The following is a 27,999-nucleotide window of genomic DNA, read 5'->3' as shown; positions in this document are numbered from 1 at the left end:
ATTATAATTCATAGGCTTACTGAAAAACCAAACAAAGCCAGCATGATAGGCAGTGTGGTCATATGATAGCCCTCACAGTAAGGTAGTTATGCATGGTTATGTAGTTGTACATTAACAGATTTGTACATTTATTATAATTTCTGGCAGATGAGTATAAAGCATCTAGAATAGCATTATGTAAGAAATATAAGACAAGGGACATGTAATTTAAATATTCTGGCAGCTATCCTAAACAAATACATAGCTAGAATATATTTCAATAATGTATTTTATTTATCTCTATATATCAAAACAGTTCCTTCAACATATAATCAATCTAAAATTATTATTGATATATTTTCTGTCTTTTTTGGTCCTAAGTCTTTGAAACACCAGTTACATTTTAAGTGCTCAGTAACCACATATTGCTGATGGCAAACTTACTAGCTAGTGCAGCTCTCCAGGAAATGGAAACTATTTCGAATTAACTCAAAGATGCCATTTAGGATACCTGCAGGGCACCAGTTCCACATTTCACCCTCAAAGTCATCCAAGTTATATCACCTAAACCAGCCTGATTTTGGTTCCTCCCTCTGGCAGGGGACCTTTGGTTATGCACTACATGATTGGCAAGTGGTTTAAGTTCATTGGCCTTTATGGCGAGACAGTTCCAAAGCCATTTATTATTCCTAGCTGCTCCTAGCCCTGGGGGCAGAGCTTGGTAATAAAACAATTGGTGGGATATAAGTGATTGCACAGAATCCTTTATCATCTCTTCCGCTGTCCCCCACCAGTGCCAAACAAATACATTCTTGGAATAAACATGAGTGGCTTTATGGGGTACATGCCTCAAATCAAGTGAAACAAAAATTGAGTACTTAAAATCAATCAGGCAACTGAGGGATTTTATCCTCTTGCTCATACTGTTTATTGCAGGGTCCTCATCCATAAAAGGGAAGCAGATATCTGTTTTGATTAATTAATGGGAAATTGGCTTCCCTGGTAGCTCAGTCCGTAAAGAATCTGCCTGCAGTGCAGAAGACCCAGGTTTGATCCCTGGGTTGGGAAGATCCCCTGGAGAAGGAAATGGCAAACCACGCCAGTATTCTTGCCTGGAGAATCCGTTGGACAGAGGACCCTGGCGGGCTATAGCCCATGGGATCACAAGAGTTGAACAAGACTTAGCAACTATACCAACACCAATGGGGAAATTGGAAGGAAAATTAGATAGATGTACGAGAAAGTACTTCGAAATTTTAAGATAAGATGGCTAACTTTGTTGACCCAGGACTCCATCGGCTTTAGCACCAAAACTCTTTTGTCCTGGGTAATGACTCAAAGCAAGATGGTTGGTCACTCGTCCTTCCTCCACTCCTTCCTTCCTTGCAAATTGCATGTTGAGATAGCTTGAGATAGAGTTGTTAAAAAGTATAGCCCCCTTGAAAAAGGAAGAATTTCTGTTTAAGTATGTACACTTTATTTTTTTCTCTGCAACCAAGGGATGGAGCTGTACGTGGAACATTTTATAGCTATCAGGGCCATCTCAAAAGAATGCGTTGTTAGTAAAGTTTGTCTTCAGTATCCTTCCTTATGCGTTTAGTATTCCACTCCCTTTCTTGACAATTCTCACATGCTAGATGTTCCCAGTTTGCTTGTCAAGCTTGAGTTCCCTTCTCTGGGAGGCTGACTACAGATATAGAATCCTGCCAGTGATAAAGGTCCATGCAAAATCATCTGTCAAGCGGTCAGTTTTACCTGAGGCTCTGCCCTTTGCTCAATGACTATGCACAAAAGGAATCATGGCATCTTAATCAAAAAAATAATTTTCTCCCTAGGTTAAATCATTAGGAATGTTTGATTTCAATACTTTTTGACCTACAAAAAGGTATCTTATATGGTTCAACATATCTCATGGTGTCCTAGCTTGGGTACTAGAGTGAAGTCAGAAAACCTAAGCTCTTGACCCACCCCTGTGGTTTACTTCTGAATTATGTCCAGGAAATCACTTCATAATTTTACCCTTCAGCTTCCTCATCTATAACAGAGAATAGTATCTACTATCTTAGTATCAACTACCTTGACCTCTCTTTAAGTTTTTGAGAAGGACAAATATAATAATACACATAAATGCCATTTGGAGAGGGTAAAGTGGTAGACTGAGGTAAGTAATAATTTAGTTATTTTTCAAACACATAAGCCCATTTGAAACATATAAACCTCTGTAAGAGATAGGACTAACAGTGGTAGAATTTAGATGACCTGAGAGATGTCTGCCAAATTATAATGTCATCTTTATGTCCTCATTCTCCTTTCTTTTTTAGTTATATAACACTATAAAAAACCAAAACCTTATAGGACCATTCTGTAATATATGTCATATAAAATTTTAATTTTGCTAGCTATGGTGGTAGGGGAAACAAGGAAGTGAAGTAAGTAGGATATAGATTTTTAACCACTGAAATAAACCTTTAAGTCAATGTATTTTAAATGGTCCAACCAAAAAAAATTTTTTTAACATAAGTTATTAGAATATATGTAACCACTTGGCATTAAAGTTGTATAAACATCTTGATTTTTGGTCAAGAGTTGTAGAGCATGGAAAACTTTCATGCATTCAGTGTAATCACTCTTTGGGAGGAGATTCTTAGAGGATTTGAAACCTATAAAGAAGTTTCCTGACCTGACCTGGGTTAATCTATCCCTAGGCTTTCAACTGTAAACCAGCTAAAATTGTGTACAACCATTTTAGAGCCTATACATCTTTTCTCCCTGGATAGGGGCCCAGTGGTTTTCATCAGATTTCTTAAGAGATCCTTGTCCCATAAAAGGTTCAGAGTACAGTATATGACTCTAAGAAAACAGTTTAGGAAAACAAATAAAAAATTTTTTATATAACCTGTAAATTAATTTATTGTGAAAACCATTAATGCTTAGTAGTTTTCTAATCTTGAAAGCCTAGAAATGAAGTTTAAAAAATTAAAACAAACCAAAATTTTTTTAAAACAAACTTTTCTGGTTATTAGAACAAACTTAATTGAAAGTATATGTCTTTTAGATATTGCTTCTCCAATATCCCTAAAATTATGATGTCTTGCTATTTCCTAATCTCTCCCTTTCTGTTTGTATTCTGGCTGCTGGATTAAATCTCCTGTTTGCATAGGATGACCAAAAATATTGGTGATGATGGAGGTGGTGATGATAACACTTTCAACTTTAGCTGGAAGGTGTTCACTAGCTGGGACTACCTTATTGGCAACCCTGAAACAGCAGACAACAAATTCAATTCTATCACAATGAACTTTAAGGTAAAGATACCAACTTCAAGAGACTTGGTATTTGTAAAAGTAAAATTGGAATCATTCCAAATGGTATGTGTAGCAAAGTATCTTGACAATTAAAAGAAAGATTAACTCATCATTTCTTCCTACCAGGATCTGGGCAGGGTTATGAATATGACTTAAAAATGATTGATGGCTTGTGACAGCACTATTTCTCTCTAAATTTGGTAATAAAACACCATTGGATTGGAATAGCTAACCATTAGTAATCAGAATCAGATATTTTAAATAATAGAACAATGCTAACTTATTAGTTACAGGAATACATTAGCTCAATACTTAAAATAACTCCAAAGTATTATTTTGTAATTGTTTTAAAAAGCCATAGGTGGGAGGGGGGTTCATGTTTGGGAACGCATGTAAGAATTAAAGATTTTAAAATTTAAAAAATAAAAAACTAAAAAAAAATAAAAATAAAAAAATAAAAAGCCATACTAGAAGAGACTTTAGAATGAAGACTGTCTTAATATTAGATCAACCAGACTTTGTAAGAATTCTTCCTTTTTTTGTCTTACATTTTCTCACTTGCTGGCAATATTCACCTGGTTTGTGGAATCCCAGATTTAGTTTACATTTTCATTCCTCACATTCACGTTTGTGAAAATAATTCCTAAGTTCATGATATTTTTTATAGATCAGATAATTCTTTTTTTTTTTTTCTGTTTTCCTTGGATACAGGAAGCTATAATAGAAGAAAGAGCAGCCCAAGTAGAAGAAAACATCCACTTGATCAGATTCCTGAGGTTTCTTGCTAACTTCTTCGTGTTTCTAACACTTGGCGGGAGTGGATACCTCATCTTTTGGGCTGTGAAGCGATCCCAGGAATTTGCGCAGCAAGATCCTGACACCCTTGGGTGGTGGGAAAAAAATGAAGTTCGTCTCTGCATGCTTTTTATGTACTTAGAATCTGACATTGAAGGTTTTGTGGGTTGTGCTTCAGTGCTGGAATATGAAATACAGCCACTTTTTACCTACCCCTGTCATCTCGCCCTGAGAGTGAACCAACCTTGGCACACGGTTCTTTATTCCAGCCTTATTTCCAAGTCTCTCTACTGTGTGTTTCTTACTTTGTGACATTAGGTAGAGTTGGAAGAGAGATTAGAACACATATATTCCAACCAGTATGTTTTATAGACAGAGATAATGAATCTCAGGTTAGGTGATGTGTTCATGGTCATAGAACCGTGGAGAACAATGAGAGTTAAAATTTAAGAATTTTGGTTTCAAGCTCAACACTCTTTCCATGATCCTGTTTTACACTCTCTGTAGATCCTGCTTCTGTCTTTGAATGATCCAGCTGTTGCCTGAATTCTCTGAAGTGGGGATGATAAAGCCCTGGGTTCTTATATTAATCTCATTGGAAACATTCAGATTGCCTCCCATACTTTGGGTAAGACTGGGCCTCTTTCTAGCAGCCTAGCTACTCCACCTCCTTGTCTTCCTACCCTATTACCTCCCCCTCCAAATGCTGGTCAAATGAGGAAGGCCAGATCTTTGCCAGAAATTAAATATTAGCATTGTGATTTGTCTTCAGGGTATCTGCCCATTTAGCAGGTCCAAGAAAAGAGGTCAGAAATAAACATTTAGAATCAGGAGGTCATTGGCCATGTGTTGTTTCTTGGGCCTGTTCCCTTCCATAAAATGTTCCATAATACAATCTGACATCATTTTGAACTGGGGTTCTCAAAGAATATGAAGATTTAAGCAGTGGGAAGTGTAGATTTACAGTACTGAAACTTCTGCAAAGCCTTATAGGCCAAACAGATTAAGAAAGTATTCATAAGCATAGAATTTCCTAGAAAAATCTTGGACAGAAAATGGTATAACACACTTAAAACAGAAGATTCCAAACAAAAACATTCTAGGTATTTCAGAAGCAATAATGCTGAAGATGGGAGACCATACATTTAAGAGACTATGAAGACATTGATATTTCATGGAATCCCGCAAAACAGAGTCATTAGGTAGGGTCTTATGTATTTAAAACTAAGGGGGAGCCTCACAGTATTACTAAGTTTGCTTTTAAGATTATCTTTTGCAGTTATGATAGCATTGATAGGCAAAATCATCATACCACTTTGGTTTGTGGTTCATATTGATTATATCTTTGTATCAGAGAATCACAAAAAAGAATGAGTAATTGATTATCATTAAAACAGTCACTCTTTATAAGAACTTGTTTAATATCCATCTTCAGTTCAGTTCAGTTGCTCAGTCATGTCTGACCCTTCACGACCCCATGGACTGCAGCACGCCAGGCTTCCCTGTCCATCACCAACTCCCAAAGCTTGCTCAAACCCATGTCCATTGAGTCAGTGATGCCATCCAACCATCTCATCCTCTGTCATCCCCTTTTTCTCCTGCCTTCAATCTTTTCCTGCATCGGGGTCTTTTCAAATGAGTCAGTTCTTTGCATGAGGTGACCAAAGTATTGGAGTTTCAGCTTCAACATCAGATCTTCTGATGAATATCCAGGACTGATTTCCCTTAGGATGGACTGGCTGGACCTCCTTGCAGTCCAAGGGACTCTCAAGAGTCTTCTCCAACACCACAGTTTAAAACCATCAATTCTTCAGCACTCAGCTTTCTTTACAGTTCAACTCTCACATCCATACAAGACTACTGGAAAAACCATAGCTTTGGCTAGATGAACCTTTGTTGGCAAAGTAATGTCTCTGCTTTTTAATATGCTGTCTAGGTTGGCCATAGCTTTTCTTCCAAGGAGTAAGCGTCTTTTAATTTCATTCAGTTCAGTTCAGTTCAGTCACTCAGTTGTGTCTGACTCTTTGCGACCCCATGAACCACAGCACACCAGGCCTCCCTGTCCATCACCAACTCCCGGAGATTATCCAAACTCATGACCATTGAGTCGGTGATGCCATCCAACCATCTCATCCTCTGTCGTCCCCTTCTCCTCCTGCCTTCAATTTTCCCAACATCAGGGTCTTTTCAAATGAGTCAGCTCTTTGCATCAGGTGGCCAAAACATTGGAGTTTCAGCTTGAACATCAGTCCTTCCAATGAACACCCAGGACTGATTTCCTTTAGGATGGACTGGTTGGATCTCCTTGCAGTCCAAGGGACTCTCAACAGCCTTCTCCAACATCATGGTTCAAAAGCATCAATTCTTCGGTGCTCAGCTTTCTTTATAGTCCAACTCTCACATCCATACACGACTACTGGAAAAACCATAGCCTTGACTAGATGGACCTTTGTTGACAAAGTAATGCCTTTTCTTTTTAATGTGCTGTCTAGATTGGTCATAACTTTCCTTCCAAGGAGTAAGTGTCTTTTAATTTCATGGCTGCAATCACTATCTCCAGTGACTTTGGAGCCCCCCAAAATAAAGTCAGCCACTGTTTCCACTTTTTCCCCATTTATTTAGCATAAAGTGATGGGACTGGATGCCATGATCTTAGTTTTCTGAATATTGAGCTTTAAGCCAACTTTTCCACTCTCCTCTTTCACTTTCATTAAGAGGCTCTTTAGTTCTTCTTTGCTTCCTGCCATAAGGGTGGTGTCATCTGCATACCTGAGGTTGTTGATATTTCTCCCAGCAATCTTGATTCCATCTTGTGCTTCATCCAGCCCAGATGGATTAAAAAACTTCCATCTTAGGGGACCTCTGATTCTAGGGGCCAACAAAGGTAATAATGCAGATTCATGAAAAACTTTACAAATTTGATGAAATAATTCAAACTTACCTTAGACTGCATAGGCTCTGCCAAGTTTTTACTTTAGGCTGAAATTATATTATGCTGACTTTTAGCTCCCGCTAGTCATACTTATATAATGTTCTTAGTCAAAAGCAAAAAAAAAAAAACAAAACAAAACATATTGACAATTATTTTCTAAGTATAGCCTGGTAGTTCTAATCATTCAAAACTTGGAGTCCACCAGGGGAAATGGGAACTCACAGTAGTGACAATTTGAGCCAGATACTCAGGCAAAGAAATTGCCAGTGCTAACTGGAACCATTTTTAAAATTTTACTTAAAGGTTTTTCTCCCCTATTATAAATGTGGCACATGCTTAATTTACCCTAGTAATATATTCATAAGTGTGTCAATCAATCTGGAGATGTGGACCACAAATTTCCAGCTTATCATATTTTCATTCTCTCTCTCTTTCATACGTTTCTTACTTTTGGCATTGTAAGTCAGTTCTTCATTTCTGAAACTTTTCTGCCTTGGCTTTGATGACATCATGCCATGCATTCTCCTTTTGTATTTTCTGAACATCCTTTCTGTTTTCTTTGATAAAATCTGTTCCATTTTCTTTCTTTTTTCTTTCTTTTTGCCCCTAACAGTTTGTGTTCTGCCTAACTCAGTAGTCCTGAGCCCATCTCAAGGAATTCATCCATTCTAGTTGATTAAACTAGCCTATGTGTTGATGATTGTCAAATTAGTATTTCCTATTTGAACCTATTCCTCAAACAGACAGTTTTTCATTTTCTTTGGAAATCTTCTTGTGAAGTGCAGAATTGGTACCATGTAGACCAACATACTATCTGCATAAAAATTAATGTAAATCACATCGCTCATGTACTAGGAAACAGACTATTATTACTGGCATGTCCATAAACTTGTGCAGTGTGAGTTGAATATGGCCCCTATTTTACTAAGATCAAATTTTAAAAATGCATGAAATAATTTTTAGTATTATAGACTAACAAAGGAATCTAGTTGGAATCTTGCAAATTTGGAAGAAAGCAGTAATAATTTTTAAACATCGTCAACTTGGTTCACCTCTTGTGTCTTCTTGTAGATGAACATGGTCATGTCCCTCCTGGGGATGTTCTGTCCAACACTATTTGACTTATTTGCTGAATTGGAAGACTACCATCCCCTCATTGCTCTGAAATGGCTACTGGGACGCATTTTTGCTCTTCTTTTAGGCAACCTGTATGTATTTATTCTTGCCCTGATGGATGAGATTAACAACAAGGTAAATCTTGTGTCTGGATTGTCCTTGCCATCAGCACGTTGTTACATTCCCAGTCTCAAGATTGCCAGAAATGCCTTCAAAATCTGTTTCAGTTTTGTTTCCAATACTCTCCTTTCTAGATTGAAGAGGAGAAGCTAGTAAAGGCCAATATTACCCTATGGGAAGCCAACATGATCAAGGCCTACAATGCTTCCCTTGCTGGAAATACCACTGGGCCACCCTTTTTTGTGCACCCTGCAGATGTACCTCGAGGACCCTGCTGGGAAACAATGGTGGGGCAGGTAATGTCACACACAGGAGTGCATAACAATTATTGGATTAAAAAGGAGCAGAGTAGAGATTTCTTCTGTAAGTGTGACCTGGTTTATATTGCTTATTAATGAAAATTGCTAAGACTTACTGACTATTCACTATATGCTGGCTGTGAATTTCACATATATTAACTCTTGCAGTCCTCACAAACATCCATTCAGGTAAGTAGTACATTTACACCCCTTTTCAGTTCAGTTCAGTCACTCAGTCGTGTCTGACTCTTTGTGACCCTATGAACCACAGCACGCTAGTCCTCCCTGTCAATCACCAACTCCCAGAGTCCACCCAAACCCATATCCATTGAGTCAGTGATGCCATCAACCATCTCATTCTCTGTTGTCCCCTTCTCCTCCTGCCTTCAATCTTTCCCAGCCTCAGGGTCTTTTCAAATGAGTCAGCTCTTCACATCAGGTAGCCAAAGTATTGAAGTTTCAGCTTCAGCATCAGTCCTTCCAATGAATATTCAGGACTGATTTCCTTTAGCATGGACTGGTTGGATCTCCTTGCAGTCCAAGGGACTCTCAAGAGTCTTCTCCAACACCACAGTTTGATAGCATATAATGGAAGGATGTTTTAAAATGGCCTGAGGAGATATTTTCTATATATATTATAATAACACACCCAGATTTAGCACCCAGACCCAAGCAAATATTTAAATGGCACTCTAGTTACTGTTATCTGTTTTCCATAAAAAAGATAAAAAGTTCATTTGGAAGCATAATAAAGTTTATTTCAATAATGTTGAGTTTTATCAAATAATTGCCCCTTAAGCATTAAAGGAAAGCTATTTTAGGTTTGTTGTTTTCAGATGACTGTGTAAACGATCCCAGTCCAAGACTAATGGTATTTTAGCAGATAAAAGAAATAGTGTTTCCTATGGCTTTCTGTTCAATAAAGGGAAACCAAACCAGAAAAAACCAAAAACCTACTTCAGGTCTCTTATTTCTATACAAGTCCAATTTATATTTTGAAATGCCTTTACTTTTATCTCATTAGAATTGACATTCCTCATGTGCATTTCATAAACTGACTTTGGACTATGGTGAACAGACATTTAAAGACATGTCATAGTGCTTCTGTTGGTCAGACAACAGCTCAGTTTCAGTAGTAGTGTAATCTTTGGGAAATTATTTGAATATATCTTTCTTTAGTTTTTAATTATTCATATTATTATTTGCATAAAATTTGTATGATAAATGGAAAATTGAAAATTAGCATTAGTTTTATAAAACTAATTTAAACAAATATAGATATCATTAGATGTCCTTAGCTTCAGATATTCATCTGACTTAAGCGACTCATCTGTGATTTCAACTGTGAAAAAAAATAAGGAAAATGCGTATAATGCTAGACAGACATCATTTAGAACCAAGTCCAAAGAGTATAAATAAGGACTCTACTTTATTTTTTAAGCTCTCGGGGACCAGATAGGCCTTCCTTTTCCAGTTATATGTTATTAAATTCTCAGTTTTCAGACATCCATGTTTTATACACGTTTACAGGATCATACAATGTATGAAATAATAAATGAAAGGAAAACTGCCTGCACTTGGTAGAGAGATACTTGTGATACATGGTGTGGTAGACAGAATAAAAGCTACTCCAAAATGTCCATGTTCGAATTCCTGGAAATTGTGAATATGTTACCTTACATAGTAAAATGGACTTTACCAATGTGAGTAAGTTAAATATCTGGGGATAGGAAAAGTATCCTGGATTACATAGGTGAGCCTAACAAAGTCACAACATGCTCATACATGGGCGGCAAGAGTGAGAACAACTGGTGGTGACGGTGGAAACAGAGGTTGGAGTGATGCTCTTTAAAAGTGGAGGAAGGGGGTCATGAGCCTTTTTTTATAGAATCTTTTTTTTTTTTTATCACTTCTAGGCTGTTCCCTAAATCTTCAGCAAAAGTTGAGAGAAATGAAAAAAAAAAATGTAGTTTTCACAAACTCAAAGAGTTTGAGACATTCTCTTAATGGACATCCCAGAATGCAAACTGGCATGAGGGTTAAGAAACTTATTCTTTACCAAGAAAACACCCGTACTAAACAGGATTAATAGAACTAACTGTAAAGAATAAGGTGGAAGCTGCTCACTTCTGAAGAGGAGGCAACAATTAATTAGATATGAATGTCAATGCAATCTAGAAAACATGTTTCTGATTATACAGAAGCTTCTGGGATATTCCTCTGCCTCCTGAATTAAAATAAATAAAAAATATTTATTTAATTATTCTTCTTGGAGCCCCTGTACCATGCTGCTTGTCTTTTTCTTTTTAAAAATCCTGTCCCTAGTGGTTTTCTTTGCTTCATCATCTTTTCTTACTGCTGTTTGTAGTTAGGGTTCCCTTTTCTTTTTCACCTTCCTTTCCTTAAAGGAACAGGCAGCACTAGTGGGAAAGCTTGTGGGAGCTGGAGGAGGGAAGGGCTGTGATTCTGAACAGAATGTTGATGAGGGAGGTGAGATCCATGGGGGCAAAGAGAACACAGGGGATGTAAAATCCCTGAGTGCTGGGAAGGTCTCACCTTTAAGAGATTAATAGGCATATGCATGCACCTGGAAACATTAATTTTAACCACTTTTAAAACAAAGTCATTCCAGAAGAAACAGTATCAGCAGCTTTTAGAGATGCACCCCAAAGAATTGTTTGTTGTTCTATGAGAACACTCCAGATGTTTCCTCTTCTTCTCTGTGGATGTCCTCTCCTCTGTTTTCCTTCAAGGATACTGTGGAACTCAGTCTCTCCTTGATTATAAGGATTTGGTGACTCCTTTATGTCTCCAGGAAATCTCAAGATGTAGTCACTTAGTCTCATCTCCAACGGCACTTGATAGGTAGGCAGCAGAACAATTCTTGGGAGATCACTATTTGAAGCTGTATACCGAGGTCTGCATTTTGGGGACAGAGAGGAAAGAGACTGATACTGAAGATAATGACAACAATGGCTCACATTTATCAAATTCTTGTGTGCCAGGCATTACCTCTTTGAATTTTTATTAATAAATTGCCCTCCAAGTTATATCATTATCCCCATTTTATAGATGAGGAGACCATAACTTAGAAAAGTAAAGAGACCTTAAAGGAAGACCTTAAAGGAGACCTTAAAGGAAGCCAGTGATAGGAACCCAAATTTAACCTACAGAGTCTGATTAGAGTTTGTGTCCTCCATAGTGCCGAATCATCCCCCAGAAACATAACTAGCATCAGTGCGTGCTCCCCAGGATCCTGCCATGGAAAATCTATAGTCTTTGTGATACACCTTCTCTATTATTTCCCTGGTGGCTCAAACAGTAAAGAATCTGTCTTCAGTGTGGGAGATCTGGGTTTGATCCCTGGGTTGGGAAGATCCCCTGGACTGGCTATTCACTGCAGTATTCTTGCCTGGAGAATTCCATGGACAGAGGGGCCTGATGAGCTACAGTCCACGGAGTTGCAAAGAGTCAGACACAACTGAGAGAGACTAAAACTAACACTAACACTACTAGTTAATGATAGTCTTAGATGTATTGACCAAAGCTTCCCAAGCATTTTATTACTACATGTCTGGAGTGTGAAGTGTGAGGTGTGGAGTGCAGTGGTCTGCAGAAGGCCTGTGGGGAAGCCATGCTCCATCCTGACTAGCACGCTAGGAACTGGGACTGAATGATGTTCCCTTGGTGGGCCAGACCACCATTTTGGGGATTTCCTTCTTATAAAGCAGTATATTCCTTCTATGGTGTGTTAATAAATATTTTCACATAATGTTTGAATCCTCTTCTGCTATTTTATGTAAAAGTTAGGACACTGCTTAGGGGAAGAATCAGACTTCAACCATTGGGATGAGGGTGCTTAGGAGTGTGTGGAGGACTTCAAAATCACTTTGAAATTATCTCTTATTGAGGAAGAATAAAAAGGATAAAAAATCCCTCACAGCCTGCCTCTAATGGATGCTAATTATTAGAATCTGAACTCAAGTTTCCTGGGGAATGGAAAGAAGAATAAATAAGAGTAGGGAAGAGAAAAGTTATGTTCAGTAATAACTGCAAGAATTTACTGTCACTCAATCACTCACTCCATGTTTGTTAAGTGCATGTTAAGTGTTGGGCATTGTGCTAGATACTGGAGGTCCAGTGGGGAACAGAAGTGGATCTCTTCTTTGTCCTTGTGAGATTTAGAATCTCATAGGAAGAACAAAACCATTAATTAAATAAATATATAACATTTACAGACGGGTCATGGTGAAGAGTTCTGACAAAATGTGGTACACTGGAGAAGGGAATGGCAAGCCACTTCAGTGTTCTTGCCCTGAGAACCCCATGAACAGTATGAAAAGGCAAAAAGATAGGACAATGAAATATGAACTACCCAGGCCGGTAGGTGCTCAATATGCTATGGAGACCAGTGGGGAAATAACTCCAGAAAGAATGAAGGGATGGAGCCAAAGCAAACACAGCACCCCGTTGTGGATGGGACTGGTGATGGAAGCAAGGTCCGATGCTATAAAGAGCAATATTGCACAGGAACCTGGAATGTTAGGTCCATGAATCAAAGGCAAATTGGAAGTGGTCAAACAGGAGATGGCAAGAGTGAACATCGACATTCTAGTAAACAGTGAACTAAGATGGGTGGAATGGGTGAATTTAACTCAGATGACCATTATATCTACTTCTGTGAGCAAGAATCCCTTAGAAGAAATGGAGTAGCCTTCTTAGTCAACAAAAGAGTCCGAAATGTAGTACTTGGATGCACTCTCAAAAATGACAAAATGATCTCTGTTTGTTTCCAAGGCAAACCATTCAATATCACAGTAATCCAAGTCTATGCCTTGACCAGTAATGCTGAAGAAGCTGAAGTTGAATGGTTCTATGAAGATACACAAGACTTTCTAAAACTAACACCAAAAAAAAGAAGTCCTTTTCATTATAGGGGACTGGAATGCAAAAGTAAGAAGTCAAGAAACACCTGAAGTAACAGGTAAATTTGGCCCTGGAGTACAGAATGAAGCAGGGCAATGGCTAATAGAGTTTTGCCAAGAGAACGCATGATCATAGCAAACACTCTCTTCCAACAACACAAGGGAAGACTCTATACATGGACATCGCCAGATGGTCAACACCGAAATCAGACTGGTTATATTCTTTGCAGCCAAAGTTGGGAAAGCTCTATACAGTCAGCAAAAACAAGACTGGGAGCTGACTGTGGCTCAGATCACGAACTCCTTATTTCCAAATTCAGATGTAAATTGAAGAAAGTAGGGAAAACCACTACACCATTCAGGTGTGACCTAAAATAAATCCCTTATGATTATACAGTGGAAGTGAGAAATAGATTTAAGGGACTAGATCTGATAGACAGAATGCCTGATGAACTATGGACGGACATTTGTGATATTGTACAGGAGACAAGGATCAAGACCATCTCCAAGAAAAAGAAAAATGGCTGTCTGAGGAGGCCTTACAAATAGCTGTGAAATGAAGAGAAGCAAAGGTAAAGGTGGAAAGGAAAGATACCCATTTGAGTGCAGAGTTCCAAAGAATAACAAGGAGAGATAAGAAAGCCTTCCTTAGTGATCAGTGCAAGAAATAGAAGAAAACAGTAGAATGGGAAAGACTAGAGATCTCTTCAAGAAAATTAGAGATACCAAGGGAACACTTCATGTAAAGATGGGCTCAATAAAGGACAGAAATGGTATGGACCTAACAGAAGCAGAAGATATTAAGAAGAGGTGGCAAGAATACACAGAAGAACTGTACAGAAAAGATCTTCATGACCCAGATAATCACGATGGTGTGATCACTCACCTAGAGCCAGACATCTTGGAATGTGAAGTCAAGTGGGCCTTAGGAAGCATCACCATGAACAAAGCTAGTGGAAGTGATGGAATTCTGGTTGAGTTATTTCAAATCCTAAAAGATGATGCTGTGAAAGTGCTACACTCAAAATGCCAGCAAATTTGGAAAACTCAGCAGTGGCCACAGGACTGGAAAAGGTTACTTTTCATTCCAATCCCAAAGAAAGGCAATGCCAAAGAATGCTCAATCTATTGCACAGTTGCACTCATCTCACACGCTAGTAAAGTAATGTTCAAAATTCTCCAAGCCAGGCTTCAAAAATACGTGAACCATGAACTTCCAGATGTTCAAGCTGGATTTAGAAAAGGCACAGAAACCAGAGATCAAATTGCCAACATCTGCTGGATCATCAAAAAAGCAAGAGAGTTCCAGAAAAACATCTATTTCTGCTTTATTGACTATGCCAAAGCCTTTGACTGTGTGGATCACAATAAACTGTGGAAAATTCTGAAAGAGATGGGAATACCAAACCACCTGACCTACCTCTTGAGAAATCTATATGCAGGTCAAGAAATAACAGTTAGAACTGGACATGGAACAACATACTGGTTTCAAAAAGGAAAAGGAGTATGTCAAGGCTGTATATTGTTACCCGGCTTATTTAACTTCCATGCAGAGTACATCATGAGAAACCCTGGGCTGGAAGAGGCACAAGCTGGAATCGAGATTGCAGGGAGTAATATCAATAACCTCAGATATGCAGATGACACCAACCTTATGGCAGAAAGTGAAGAAAGAGCTTCCTGATGAAAGTGAAAGAGGAGAGTGAAAAAGTTGACTTAAAGCTCAACATTCAGAAAACTAAGATCATCCCATTTGGTCCCATCCCTTCATGGTGAATAGATCGGGAAACAGTGAGAGACTTGATTTTGGGGGGCTCCAAAATCACTGCAATTGGTGACTGCACCCATGAAATTAAAAGATGCTTGCTCCTTAGAAGAAAAGTTATAACCAATCTAGACAGCATATTCAAAAGCAGAGACATTACTTTGCCAACAAAGGTCCTTCTAGTCAAAGCTATGGTTTTTCCAATAGTCATGTATGGATGTGAGATTTGGACTATAAAGAAAGCTGAGTGCCGAAGAATTGATGCTTTTGAACTGTGGTGTTGGAGAAGACTGTTGAGACTCCCTTGAACTGCAAGGAGATCCAACCAGTCCATCCTAAGGGAAATCAATCCTGAATATACATCAGAAGGTCTGATGTTGAAGCTGAAACTCCAATACTCTGGCCACCTCATGCAAAGAACTGACTCATTTGAAAAGGCCCTGATGCTGGGAAAGATTGAAGGTTGGAGGAGAAGGGGTCAACAGAGGATGAGATGGTTGTATGGCATCACCAACTCGATGGACACGAGTTTGAGTAAACTCCGGGAGTTGGTGATGGACAGGGAGGTTGGCGTGCTGTACTCCATTGAGTCTCAAAGGGTCGGACATGACTGAGCAACTGAACTGAATTGATGGTGAAGTTGCCCAGTCGTGTCCAACTTTTTGCGACCCCATGGACTGTAGCCTACAAGGCTCCTCTGTCCATGGGATTTTCCAGGCAATAGTACTGGAGTGGATTGCCATTTCCTTCTCTAGGGGATCTTCCCAACCCAGGGACTGAACCTGGGTCTCCCGCATTGTAGACAGACGCTTTACAGTCTGAGCCACCAGGGAAGCCACTGAATTGATAACATTTACAATTGTATAGTGTCAACAAAGCACTACAAGAATGCAGTGCATGTCATCTGAGAAGGCTGCATGGACTTTAAAGTACAGAATTCAGTGGTTTTTAGTAAATGTTTATGTTGTTAATCACAATAGCATTTGTTTTTTAAGAGCTCACAGTATTTCATGGTGTTGACACCCATTTTTATTTTATTTCCCCTTGAGTGTATTTAACTTGTTTCCAATTTTGATCTGGGAGAAACAATGCTTTCATAATTATATGTATAGATTGACACTTGCCATAAGATATATTTCTAGATGTGGATTTGCTTGATCAAATTACACACACTTACAATGGGATGGATCTTCACAAAAGTCCTGCCCCCGCCACCCCAAATGATGCACCAGTTTAATTTTCCCATCAGTTTATGGCAGTGCCTATTTCAGCATACTCTCATCAATATGGAAGAGCATGGTTTTTAAAATATTTATCACCGTGTAAAGTAACAACTCTATTTTTATAAGGAATTAAGTCCTTTTTTATTTTTATAAGGAATTAAGTACTTTTGATTGTTTTAATTAACTGTATATTTTCTTATTTTTTATATGTGCCATTTGCCATTCTTTTCCTTATTGAATTGCCCATCTGTTGCACTGATTTGTAAAAGTTTTAACTTGTTAGAAAAACTAGTCTTCTATCATATATGCCACAAGTACTTTTTACAAGTTTGTCTTTTAATTTTATAAATAGCACTGCTTGTCAGATTAAACTGCTAAAATTCCGTGTTATAGGTATTTTCCTGTTTTGTGTTCTTGTATCATGTTTATAAAAGTTTCTCAATAAAAAGACTTTTGATCCCGTGGTTTGGGCACAGGAAATAATTATTTTTAAACTAATAAAATAGGGGTGAAACATTTTTCACTGGCTCGATATGCCTAACTAGTTTCTTTACCATTAGTTGCGGTTTCAAGTTAATACTGTTTAGAAAGCATGACAAGTTCGCTGTCAACTTTAGGACCACATGAAGGGAGAAATGCTTGTTTTAATACACATACTATTTCAACAGGAATTTGTGCGACTGACTGTTTCTGATGTTCTGACCACCTATGTCACAATTCTCATTGGGGACTTTCTCCGAGCATGTTTTGTGAGGTTTTGCAACTACTGCTGGTGCTGGGATTTGGAATATGGATATGTAAGTGTGATATTCATCTTTCTCTTATCAGATCATTCCTTTATGACTCATCATTTACACATACAGTGCAAGAAGAAGAATTAGGAGGTAGGATGGTCTTTCCGATGTCAATAAGCAAAGACCAGTGAGGACTGTTTTAATTCAGAAGGAGATAAGACTTGAATATCATGGCTTGCAGTAGTCTAACAAAATTAGATTCTAGTAAAATTATAGGTGGCAAAAGCAGTGACTTCAACCTATATGTTAAATTGGTGAACTCAGTAAATCTTGGGCCCACAGTCTGTACCCTTCCCATGAAGTTTGCTGGCATTTCTAGAAGCAGGGCAAGATGAGTAGTATCAACTGTACCTTTTCTGTTAATTCCTTTGAATTTTACTAAGCAAACTCCTGGACACTTATCAAGTGCATCACTGTGCAGGATGTTGGGGGATGAAAGCATCAGTGATTATGCTGCTTGCTTCATAAAGCTCACAGTCTAATAAGCACTCAGCAGAGACACAGCAGGGGGCTGTAAAAGGCCCAGGGTGCTGCTAGGGCTCTGGTAAGTGGTGGCGTAGAATTCTAGCAAGTTGACTTGCTCCTCCATAGCAACAGCACAGGTTTCTCTGAGCCCCACTGGTGTTGATTTCATCATTAACCCCCATCTTTGTTCAACGCCAGATCCCCCCACAAAGTTTGAGAGTGCCAGCAGAACACACATCTCTGCGTCCTCCTTTTGCACATGAAACTGTTATCTGGGGAAACAGGACCTGAAGAGTTGATAGTACTTATTTGCTCAAGTATTTCCAGCAGTTTCTAAATATTTAGAATGAATTTGAATCTCTGTCCAGGGCCATCGATACCCTTTGTGATCTTCTGCTTTTTTCCCCTCTGAACTCATCTCCTACCACTTTTGCTCTTGCTTTGTAAAATCCATAAACATTGGGGTTCTTTGTTATGCTCAAACACAGATGCTCCTTGCATCTGCCCTAGATGTTCTTCCTTCTGGGGGTGCAGTTTCCTAGAATTTGCCGGGACAGATTCTTATCATTAAGGACTCAGCTTATAAGTCACCTCCTTCAAGCGTTTCTCTGCCCTTCCAATCTAAGGTGGCCCATCAGGCACTCTCTGTTTCAGCACAGCTTTATTTTCTTTATACAATGTATAACTACTTGACATCTTCTGTTTTGAAAGTGCTTATTATCTGTCTCCCTCTGTTGGAATGAAAGCTTTCTCAAAACAGAGGCCTTGACCTCATGCTTTGAGCTGTGCTTGTCACATAGCAGGAGTTATTTTGCCTGGCTGACTCAGTGTTGAACCTCTACATTTCAGTACCATTAAGGCAACACTGTCTGCTGACAGAACTCTGCTTGCTTCCAGGGATGTGCCCTGGAGTCAAGTTCTGCCCTAGTATTCTTGAGCTAATGATGTTTCTCTTCTCCCCTGTGAAGGGATATTCTTCCCTGCTGGTCTTCTTGTCTCATGCCCTCTAGTTTCCGGTCAAGTCCTATATTCAGAACTATTTTTAAGACTCCAGGCTAAATTCTCTTCCTGACTTTGAGACTGTTCCTTTTATGAGGTCATCTCTGTCTTTCTTCCGGAAAGTGCTTCTTGGAGGAGCCAGAAGGTCATGTTGTTTGGTAGACGATGGTGAGGTAATGCTATAGATCCAGAATGCTCTTGTGTTGTTTCCCCGTTCTCCGCTGTGAAGTATTCAGCTGGCTTCGTTTCATTTCTATTTTCCTGGCCTGATTCAGCTCTTCTGAAGCAGGCATAAAAATTGCCATTTCTTTCTTAGACCATCACTCAGCTTATGCTTGCCTTTTATTCTTTTTTTCTTCTTAAGTGCTAGAAAATTTTGCTTCAAATATGAAGTCAATATAACATGACCTATACGCATAAAAGCTGTAATTAAATGACTAATTTATTATTTATTGAGTGCTGACGGTGCTCTTGGGTTAGTATGAAATATAGGTAAACAGACAAATTCTGTTTGAGGTCACAGTGAGTGAATTTCCTTCCATGTTACCTTTGGAAGGCTCATCAGAGAGAAACTCACCAGTGAAACAAGTTTTGAAACATTAAGGTTGGATGCTGGATCTTTGATATGGATTTTATTATCACTGACTCACCAGGTGGATAGTTTACAGAGCTGAGTGCCTGCAAGTCATGAACTATCATGAGCAAACCTCTGTGCCAGCTGATAAGAGGATCAGTTCAGTTCAGTTCAGTCGCTCAGTCGTGTCCGACTCTTTGCGATCCCATGAATTGCAGCACGCCAGGCCTCCCTGTCCATCACCAACTCCCGAAGTTCACTCAAACTCATGTCCATTGAGTCGGTGACGCCATCCAGCCATCTCATCCTCTGTCGTCCCCTTCTCCTCCTGCCCCCAGATAAGAGGATACAGAGAGGTAAAAGTTGTAAGCCTAAGGAGAGGTTGCAAATGAGGGCCTGCAGGCTAGATTCAGCTGACAGATATTTTTATTCAGGTCTGCAGTATTGTTTCTTTTTTTAAAATATAAATTTATTTAAATTGGAGGCTAATTACAATATTGTATTGGTTTTGTCATAAGCTTTACATTTAAAAAATATGGATTTCTTATTTTTCCTGACATATTGAAAGGCCCATATTCCCATGCTGGAGAAACTGGCAGGAGCTGAGGATACTGCCCTCTTTCGGTAAAATATTCATTCACCAATTCTTCACACTCTGCTACAAACTTCCCTTGTCAGCACAGAGCAGGAAATGTAATTGCTTGCTCTTACAATGTGATTGCACATTGGAGACACCATGACTTTGGGTTGTGAGGTAGAGATCAATAGAAATTCAAAGACAGGATGAAGTAAGAAACATTTGAGCCAAATCTTGAAGAAGAATCAAAATTTCAAAAGATTGAGATGAAAGAAAGCATTCTCAGTGGATGGACTGATGGAAGGCAGGGCCCTGCAGCTAGCAAGTATGGACAATGCAGATAGAGATGCAAAATCTAAAATGGTGCTGCTTTAGCGAAGAAGAGGATGATGAGAATGCATCTCTGATCTTCTGAACTTACTGACTGGCAATATGAGTCCAGAAAGTACCTGTCTTGAAGCAGAGGATAACCTGAGATGGGCAGAGGAGATGCTTTTAAGAATCCTTTCAGGAATGAAAGAGAAAAGATGTCCATTTCTGCTACTAAAGAAATTTTTTTCTGAACTTTAAAAATAATACTAGTTCATTGTTAAAAAGTCTGTAAAAGGTAATAGAAAATTAATATGAAAATAAAAATCACAGGTTATCCTACCCTTCAGGATATTACTTCATTGAATTGTAGAGTATTAATATTTATTTAGGTATGGATAAACATGTACTGCAGATTTATATGTTTTACTGTAGATTTTTGTAAATACATATAAGCATGTATCTCATTGACTAGTTACTTGCATTTTTCACCTAATGGTGATCTTTCTCTATGCTATTAACTGGTCTTTTATAATTTTTAAATGACTGTGTGTGATTCTACATATGAATTTGCTATAATTACCTATTTTTTATTTGTTGTCAGTTAATTGTACCTAATGGTTTGTTATTATAATAAACACTGTGATCACATTTATTTATATCCATGCAGATAAATATCTCCATAGATAAACCATAGTGGTATGCACAAATTATTTCCTTATGAGAAATTTCTCTAAATTGAACTGCCCAGTCATAGAGAAGATATTTTTGAAAAAGTACATTCACATTTTCTACAACTAACCTCTATAAAATGTAAACTCTGCAGACTCTAGCATTAGACTCAGAGATCCATAAAATGTTAAGGTTAGGTGAAATTTTGACAAAATAAATCATAATGCTTTTATTTTACCCAAAAAAAATTCAAGAGTCTGTGAATTGAAGTGAGTTGCTTAAGTTATTTAGTCAGAGGATAAATAAGGACAATGAAGTGATTTTTTTTTTTGAAAGTTATTATGTTTAGTATACTGAATTACATACTGATTAAATCTGAGTAAACTGGGCTTAAAGTGACCCTATATATTTTTCCAGTTGTAAATTCACAGCCAAAGTATCATCACAACAAACCTAAGAGGATGAATTGAGGTAGGAAAATTACTGGCTAGGAGCAGACTATTAGACCATATAATGTAAGTTAATCTTTCTGTGAGGCTTCTCTGAGCATAGCAGATGGTTCTCAATGTTTCTAAAGAGTTCACTGGCTCGTGGAAGTGGAATGCTTTGCTCACAGAAAGAATTTTAACCACCCTGATTCAGCAAAATCACCCTGAGGCCTCTTGTAAACTCTGGATTTTCTATGATGGTTCAACATTACTCTCAATTTAATTTATGTTGACACCATCCTTGCCATTTGTCAATGAAGTAAGTAAAGAGCATCCAGGAAGACATGGATTGAATACATGGCATAAGAGTATATTCAATCAAATTAAAACCTCAGTGTCTTGTTTAAAGTTACATTTTTAACGTGGTCCTCGTTAAATTCCACTTTATGTAAGTGGAAAATATGGAGGATTTCGCTGAGATCTGATCACAGACCATCAGAGGATATTTCTAGTTATATTACACTGTATTATATTTTTACATAGTGCTTACTATGTGTTAGAACATCTACAAAATACATATGTTATTCTGTATAATCATGCCAGCAACACTATGAAGTAGATATTTTCCTCCTTTACGGTAAGTTGAGAATTAGAGATGCTTAATAATTTGCTCAAAGACAATTTAACTGGTCAGTGGTGGAGCTAGGACTAAAACCCACATCTGATTGACTTCAAAGCCATGAACCAGCCTTCCATCATATTGAATTTTTGCTGTAATGCTTACCCCTAGAAACATCAAGGACTCTACCAAAACATGAATAATTCATGAGCCAGTCCCTGGCCTTTGTTACTCAAATGCTTAGACAGGTTTCTTGCTGTAGAATGGAATTGGCAGGAGGAGTGGGATGTAGAATTAGGAGATAGGGAGATATTCCTTATCTGGGAATGAGATACTATTCAGGGGTCCAGGGAAGAGGGTATGATAAACAGTCAGTAAGAAGTCATGGGTCCCCAGTGAGGGGATGAGAACATGCACAAAGGGACAAGAACAGGCTGGGCTGGATGGAATCTATCTGCAGGCAGTGAGGGTTAGAGTACAAAGCCCTGAGGTGCTGAATTCTCCTAGAAGATGAGGCTTGGATTTGTCCTAGGTTCAGTTCAGTTCAGTTTGGTCACTCAGTCGTGTCCGACTCTTTGCGACCCCATGAATTGCAGCACGCCAGGCCTCCCTGTCCATCACCAACTCCCAGAGTTCACTCAGACTCACGTCCATCGAGTCAGTGATGCCATCCAGCCATCTCATCCTCTGTTGTCCCCTTCTCCTCCTGTCCCCAATCCCTCCCAGCATCAGAGTCTTTCCCAATTAGTCAACTCTTCGCATGAGGTGGCCAAGGTACTGGAGTTTCAGCTTTAGTATCATTCTTTCCAAAGAACACCCAGGACTGATCTCCTTCAGAATGGATTGGCTGGATCTCCTTGCAGTCCAAGGGACTCTCAAGAGTCTTCTCCAGCACCACAGTTCGAAAGCATCAATTCTTCGGTGCTCAGCTTTCTTCACAGTCCAACTCTCATATCCATACACGACTATTGGAAAAATCATAGCCTTTACTAGACAGACCTTAGTCAGCAAAGTAATGTCTCTGCTTTTGAATATGCTATCTAGGTTGGTCATAACTTTCCTTCTAAGGAGTAAGCGTCTTTTAATTTCATGGCTGCAATCACCATCTGCAGTGATTTTGGAGCCCAGAAAAATAAAGTCTAACACTGTTTCCACTGTTTCCCCATCTATTTCCCATGAAGTGATGGGACTGGATGCCATGATCTTCGTTTTCTGAATATTGAGCTTTAAGTCAACTTTTTCACTCTCCTCTTTCACTTTCATCAAGAGGCTTTTTAGTTCCTCTTCATTTTCTGCCATAAAGGTGGTGTCATCTGCATATCTGAGGTTATTGTTATTTCTCCCGGCAATCTTGATTCCAGCTTGTGCTTCTTCCAGCCCAGTGTTTCTCATGATGTACTCTGCATATAACTTAAATAAGCAGGGTGACAATATATAGCCTTAACATACTCCTTTTCCTATTTGGAACCCGTCTGTTGATCCATGTCCAGTTCTAACTATTGCTTTCTGACCTGCATACAGATTTCTCAAGAGGCAGGTGGTCTGGTATTCCCATCTCTCTCAGAATTTTCCACAGTTTATTGTGATCCACACAGTCAAAGGCTTAGGCATAGTCAATAAGGCAGAAATAGATGTTTCTCTGGAACTCTCTTGCTTTTTCCATGATCCAGTGGATGTTGGCAATTTGATCTCTGCTGCTTCTGCCTTTTCTAAAACCAGCTTGAACATCAGGAAGTTCACAGTTCACATATTGCTGAAGCCTGGCTTGGAGAATTTTGAGCATTACTTTACTAGCATGTGAGATGAGTGCAATTGCGCGGTAGTCTGAGCATTAGTTCTTAAATTTGAGCATATATCAGAAGTGCTCTGAAGGCACATGAAAACACAGTTTCTGATTCAGTAGATCTGGACGGGGCTTAAGAATTTACTAAGAACTTCCCAGGTGTTGATGCTGTGGATGGTCTAGGGACCACCATTGCATACCATTGCCCGGGAGCCCTATGCCAGGCCTGCCTGAAGCTCTCGGCAGGGTGATTCCAGCTGTGGGGAATGAGATTTGTGTGAAGAAAGCAGGTCACTGCAATGACAGAATTACCTCTGGGATCCTGAATTTCATTTCACAATATCCAGAGGTTGATGATTTGCGAGAAATAACTAAACTTGCAGAGAGAGAATGGATTTTCTGAGTTTTTAGTCCAGTGAGCACCACATGTCTTCTTTCTGGGTAGCTAACTGTGACTTTAGCCCACCGCAAACAAAGGTCTAAAAATAAAGCTAGATAATTTCTAGTTCCTTGACTATTATGGACCTCAACCCAAATCCAAGTAGGTTCTCCTGTTGCTAGTTCCTAAAAATCTTATTACGGGTGAGCAGCCCTTAGAGACTTCTCTATGTTTATTCCATTTGAATCATTTTATTATCTCAGGTTTCAAGAAAACCTGTTTGTTTGTTTTTTCCTCAAACATCGTTTACTTTTAACCTTTTTATATTTTAGAGGCAAACTTTGCAAATTGGTTTACACTCATGAATGCATTGGCTTCAAAATGAAACTATAATGTTATCTCATATTTTTAAAAAATTTACCTCAAAAAGAATGAGCCTTGAATTTCACACTCTGTGTGTGTGTGTTTGCTTTCTTACATTTGTTCTGTTTTTAGAGTGTGGATTTCTGAATTTAATACATGGAATATAAATTCCATTTTTAAGGTGCTTAGAGAGAAGCAATTCTTTAGTAACTGAGTCAATCAATAACAGATTTTAAATTAGAAAGGGATCTTAGAAATTGTCTAAAAGTAAGCCAACTTTCTCTGCATAGTAAGTTTTTTCACTTCTGCAGGTATGTTATTGTGATGTAATAGGAAATATATTTTGGTTTTCATCCTATTTCTTGGCCAGAGCTCCTAAAATCTTTGTAGTTTCCTAAGCATTGAAGGTGCTAAGAACATCTTGTATTCTTATATTTGGTCTTTAGCCCTGACTCTTGATGCAGAGTTCCTAAATTCCTTTGGATATCTTGGATGATAGGAGCATTATTTGTTCCAATGAGGCAACTCCTGGTGCGCTCCTGGATTGGAGGCTGGTCAGCAAAAGATCTGGCCATAATTAGAAGCTTGGAAATTTCAACCTTATTCCTCCATCCACCAGGGAAAGGAGAGAGGCTGGAAACTGAGTTAATGATTGGTTTTGTCCATGTGAGGAAGTCTCCATAAAAATCTCTGACCCTTGGGGTTAGGAGAACTTCCAGGTTGCTGAATATACTGAGGGGCTGGGAAGAGGGTACACTTGGAGAAGGCAAAGAAACACTGTACTCCTTCCCCTGCACCTTGCCCATGCATCTTTTTTTTTTTTTAACTTGCTATTCCTGAATTGTGTCCTTTTATAATAAACCAGTAATCTAGTAAACAGTTTTCCTGAGACCTGTGAGCTGTTCCAGCAAATGATCAAACCTGAGGAGGGAGTCATGGGAATCTCTAATCAGCATAGATGACAACCTGAGCTTTCAATGAATGGGTCTTGTGGGAACGAGACCTTAACCTGTGGGGTCTGTTAGTGTCTGAATTGAGTTAAATTGTAGGACATTCAGTTGATGTCTACAGAGAGAAACACTTGGTTTGTGGGGTTGGGGGTGGGGGGAGTATCATGAATAAGTAGTCATAGAGGAAAATGAGTGATTTTCCTTGCATCAAGTGATATGGTCTCTGTTGTACCTATTAAACTCCTATTTTCATCCCAAACAGCAATAGACAATACATAAATGAATGAATACAGCTATGTTCTAAAAAAAAAACTTTATCCAGAAAAATTGGTGGTGGCCAGATTTGGCTCCTAAGCTGAAACGCACCAATCCCTGACCTAGTTCATTCCATCAATTTATCTGTGAGGAAACTGAGGCCTGAATTAATCAGTGATTGGCTCAGCTCACCCAGCTAGGAAATGGCAGGCGAAGTCTCATACTAGGATCTGAATCCCAGGCAAGTGTCTGTAGCACAAACCCACTGGCACAGTAGGGGCCCTCTACCCTTTCTCTGAATTGAGTTAATCAATTTATGCATCAAAGATGTCATTCCTTCAGCTGCCCCTGCTGCACGCACGGTATGAAGCCAGGGGTTCCTAGTGTGTCCTTTGTGTTTTCCTAGTCACTTGGTTATAAAAATATCTCATCTCAAATGGCCTTTAAGAGGTTTATGTGCTTATGAAAATAAAAGAAATGTACTTCTGAACGTCTGAATTTTTTTCATTTTCCTCAGTTTTGTGGGCTAAATCTGACACTTTTCTAACGAGGCCAGGGTTGAAGGTTTGATTCATAAACGTACACAGAGAAGAGCCGTTTCAAGGCCACAGATGGTGCAGGCCACCGGCTGAGCGTTTGTCACGTGTGTTCTGTGATCTCACAGGGCTCCAGGAGAAAAGGGAAGTTGATGCAGAGCAAAGGGCTCCTGAAAAAGAGAAAGACTCAGAGCTAACATTTCTCCAGATTAGAAGCAATTCATCTTCTTCGTTTTTCCATGAAAACCACAGTTTTCTCATTGTTCATTTTAGAACAAAAACTGAACTTCTTTGCATCTTACAGTAAGCTTCTCCATCTGCAAACTAAGTGAAACACATTTTATAATCTTTAGTAAAAATGGCAATCCACTCCAGTACTATTGCCTGGAAAATCCCTTGGACAGAGGACCCTGGTAGGCTACAGTCCATGGGGTCGCAAAGAGTCGGACACGACTGAGCGACATCAATTTCACTTTCACTTTCACTTTCAGTAATATCTTTAGTGAACTTACCTTGAAATCATCTGTCATTTTTGTTCTGCCAAATATATAGGGTTATTTATTATTCCCTTATGTATCATATTATTATTATATCTTGCTATTTAACCATTCTTGTTATGTCAGATTTGCCATTTACTCCCTGACGCTGTCACAAGGCACATTGTTCATATCCTTCAGTTAACTAGGAGGGTACTGCTGCCTTTGGGGAAGAGACAAAGTTGATGCCTGGATTCAAGAATTCTTGGAGGCAGAGTGTTCACAATTTATGAAAGATTTGTTGGGGTTCCAAATCAGAGACCTATTCTGTCTTCTTACAAACATATTTTTGGACTCTTGGGTTTAAGAAGAACTGAGACACTCTCAGGTTATCTCTGTGTGTATGCATGTGTGTGTGTGTGTGTGTGTGTGTGCATGTGTGTGTGTATGTGCTGAGGAAGGAGTTATGAGGATACACATCTGCCATTTTCAGGATCTGGGGCAGTAATCGGGTCCTGCCACTTTACTACTCTGTCTTCGTGGTTCTCTCACTTTATATTTTTTGCTGTTCTCTTCTCTCGTTACCAATTAGTCAATTTCCTGATTGATTATTCCCTATATCAAATGAAATAGAGCCATCTTTATTGTAGCTAACTAGCATTACTCCATGGGTAGAGTTTTCCTTCTAAGATGCCTAATATGTCACTAGGAAACCTTTGGGCTGAGATGCTCAGCTCACTTCCAGTTGGTGGTGTCTGCATACAAAGAACAACCAGGTGCTGTTGCCCTGCACATGATGGTATTATCTAGGATATGAACACTGGACATTGAGTTGAATAATTTCTTTAACTTTGTTGTATTTTTAGCTCTTTTTTTTTAATTGTAAAAGAAATTCCCATTTTTTGTTGAAAAATATTTTAAGTATGCAAAACTTAAGAAAATAACATATAATCCATTACCTACATATAACAACTATTAATATACTGATTACTTTTAAGTTTTTTCTTTATGCATAGTTCTGTATTGAGTTGAAAAAATAATGTTTACATGTTTTTTGTTTAACCTTAGAGCATAGTTTTCTCTTGGGTATGTAAATATCCTTCCAACAGTGATTGTAATTAGCTGCAATATATATCATAGCATAGTTATATTGTATTTAACTTATCCAATGTTGGACATTTAGAGGGTTTCATCTCTGTTTTTTAAAATTGGTCAACATTTAGGATTAATTTGTTAAAACAGATTACTGGAAGTAAATTTACAGGGTCAAAGAGAATCAGATATTGTCAAATTGTTTTCTATAAACATATTCCAAGTTTTACCTTCACCAGCAATGTTTGAGAGCCTGTCTCACCACATTT

At 38.6% G+C, this 27,999-nt stretch overlaps 1 protein-coding gene across 1 annotated transcript in view; it reads left to right on the top strand.

Annotated features, from left to right (window-relative positions):
- The window catches only part of TMC1 (transmembrane channel like 1), a 150,107-nt gene that overhangs the window by 101,687 nt on the left and 20,421 nt on the right, over positions 1 to 27,999 (top strand). The window contains exons 12-16 of the mRNA XM_069576358.1: positions 3,140 to 3,284; positions 3,996 to 4,190; positions 8,083 to 8,262; positions 8,382 to 8,543; positions 17,128 to 17,256. Of these exons, the coding sequence (XP_069432459.1) occupies positions 3,140 to 3,284; positions 3,996 to 4,190; positions 8,083 to 8,262; positions 8,382 to 8,543; positions 17,128 to 17,256 (811 nt within the window). The remainder of the gene's footprint in view (positions 1 to 3,139; positions 3,285 to 3,995; positions 4,191 to 8,082; positions 8,263 to 8,381; positions 8,544 to 17,127; positions 17,257 to 27,999) is intronic.

The sequence above is a fragment of the Ovis canadensis genome, chromosome 2 (assembly GCF_042477335.2).
Source record: "Ovis canadensis isolate MfBH-ARS-UI-01 breed Bighorn chromosome 2, ARS-UI_OviCan_v2, whole genome shotgun sequence".
Lineage (NCBI taxonomy): Eukaryota > Metazoa > Chordata > Mammalia > Artiodactyla > Bovidae > Ovis > Ovis canadensis.
This window is presented reverse-complemented; position numbering and strand designations above follow the sequence as displayed.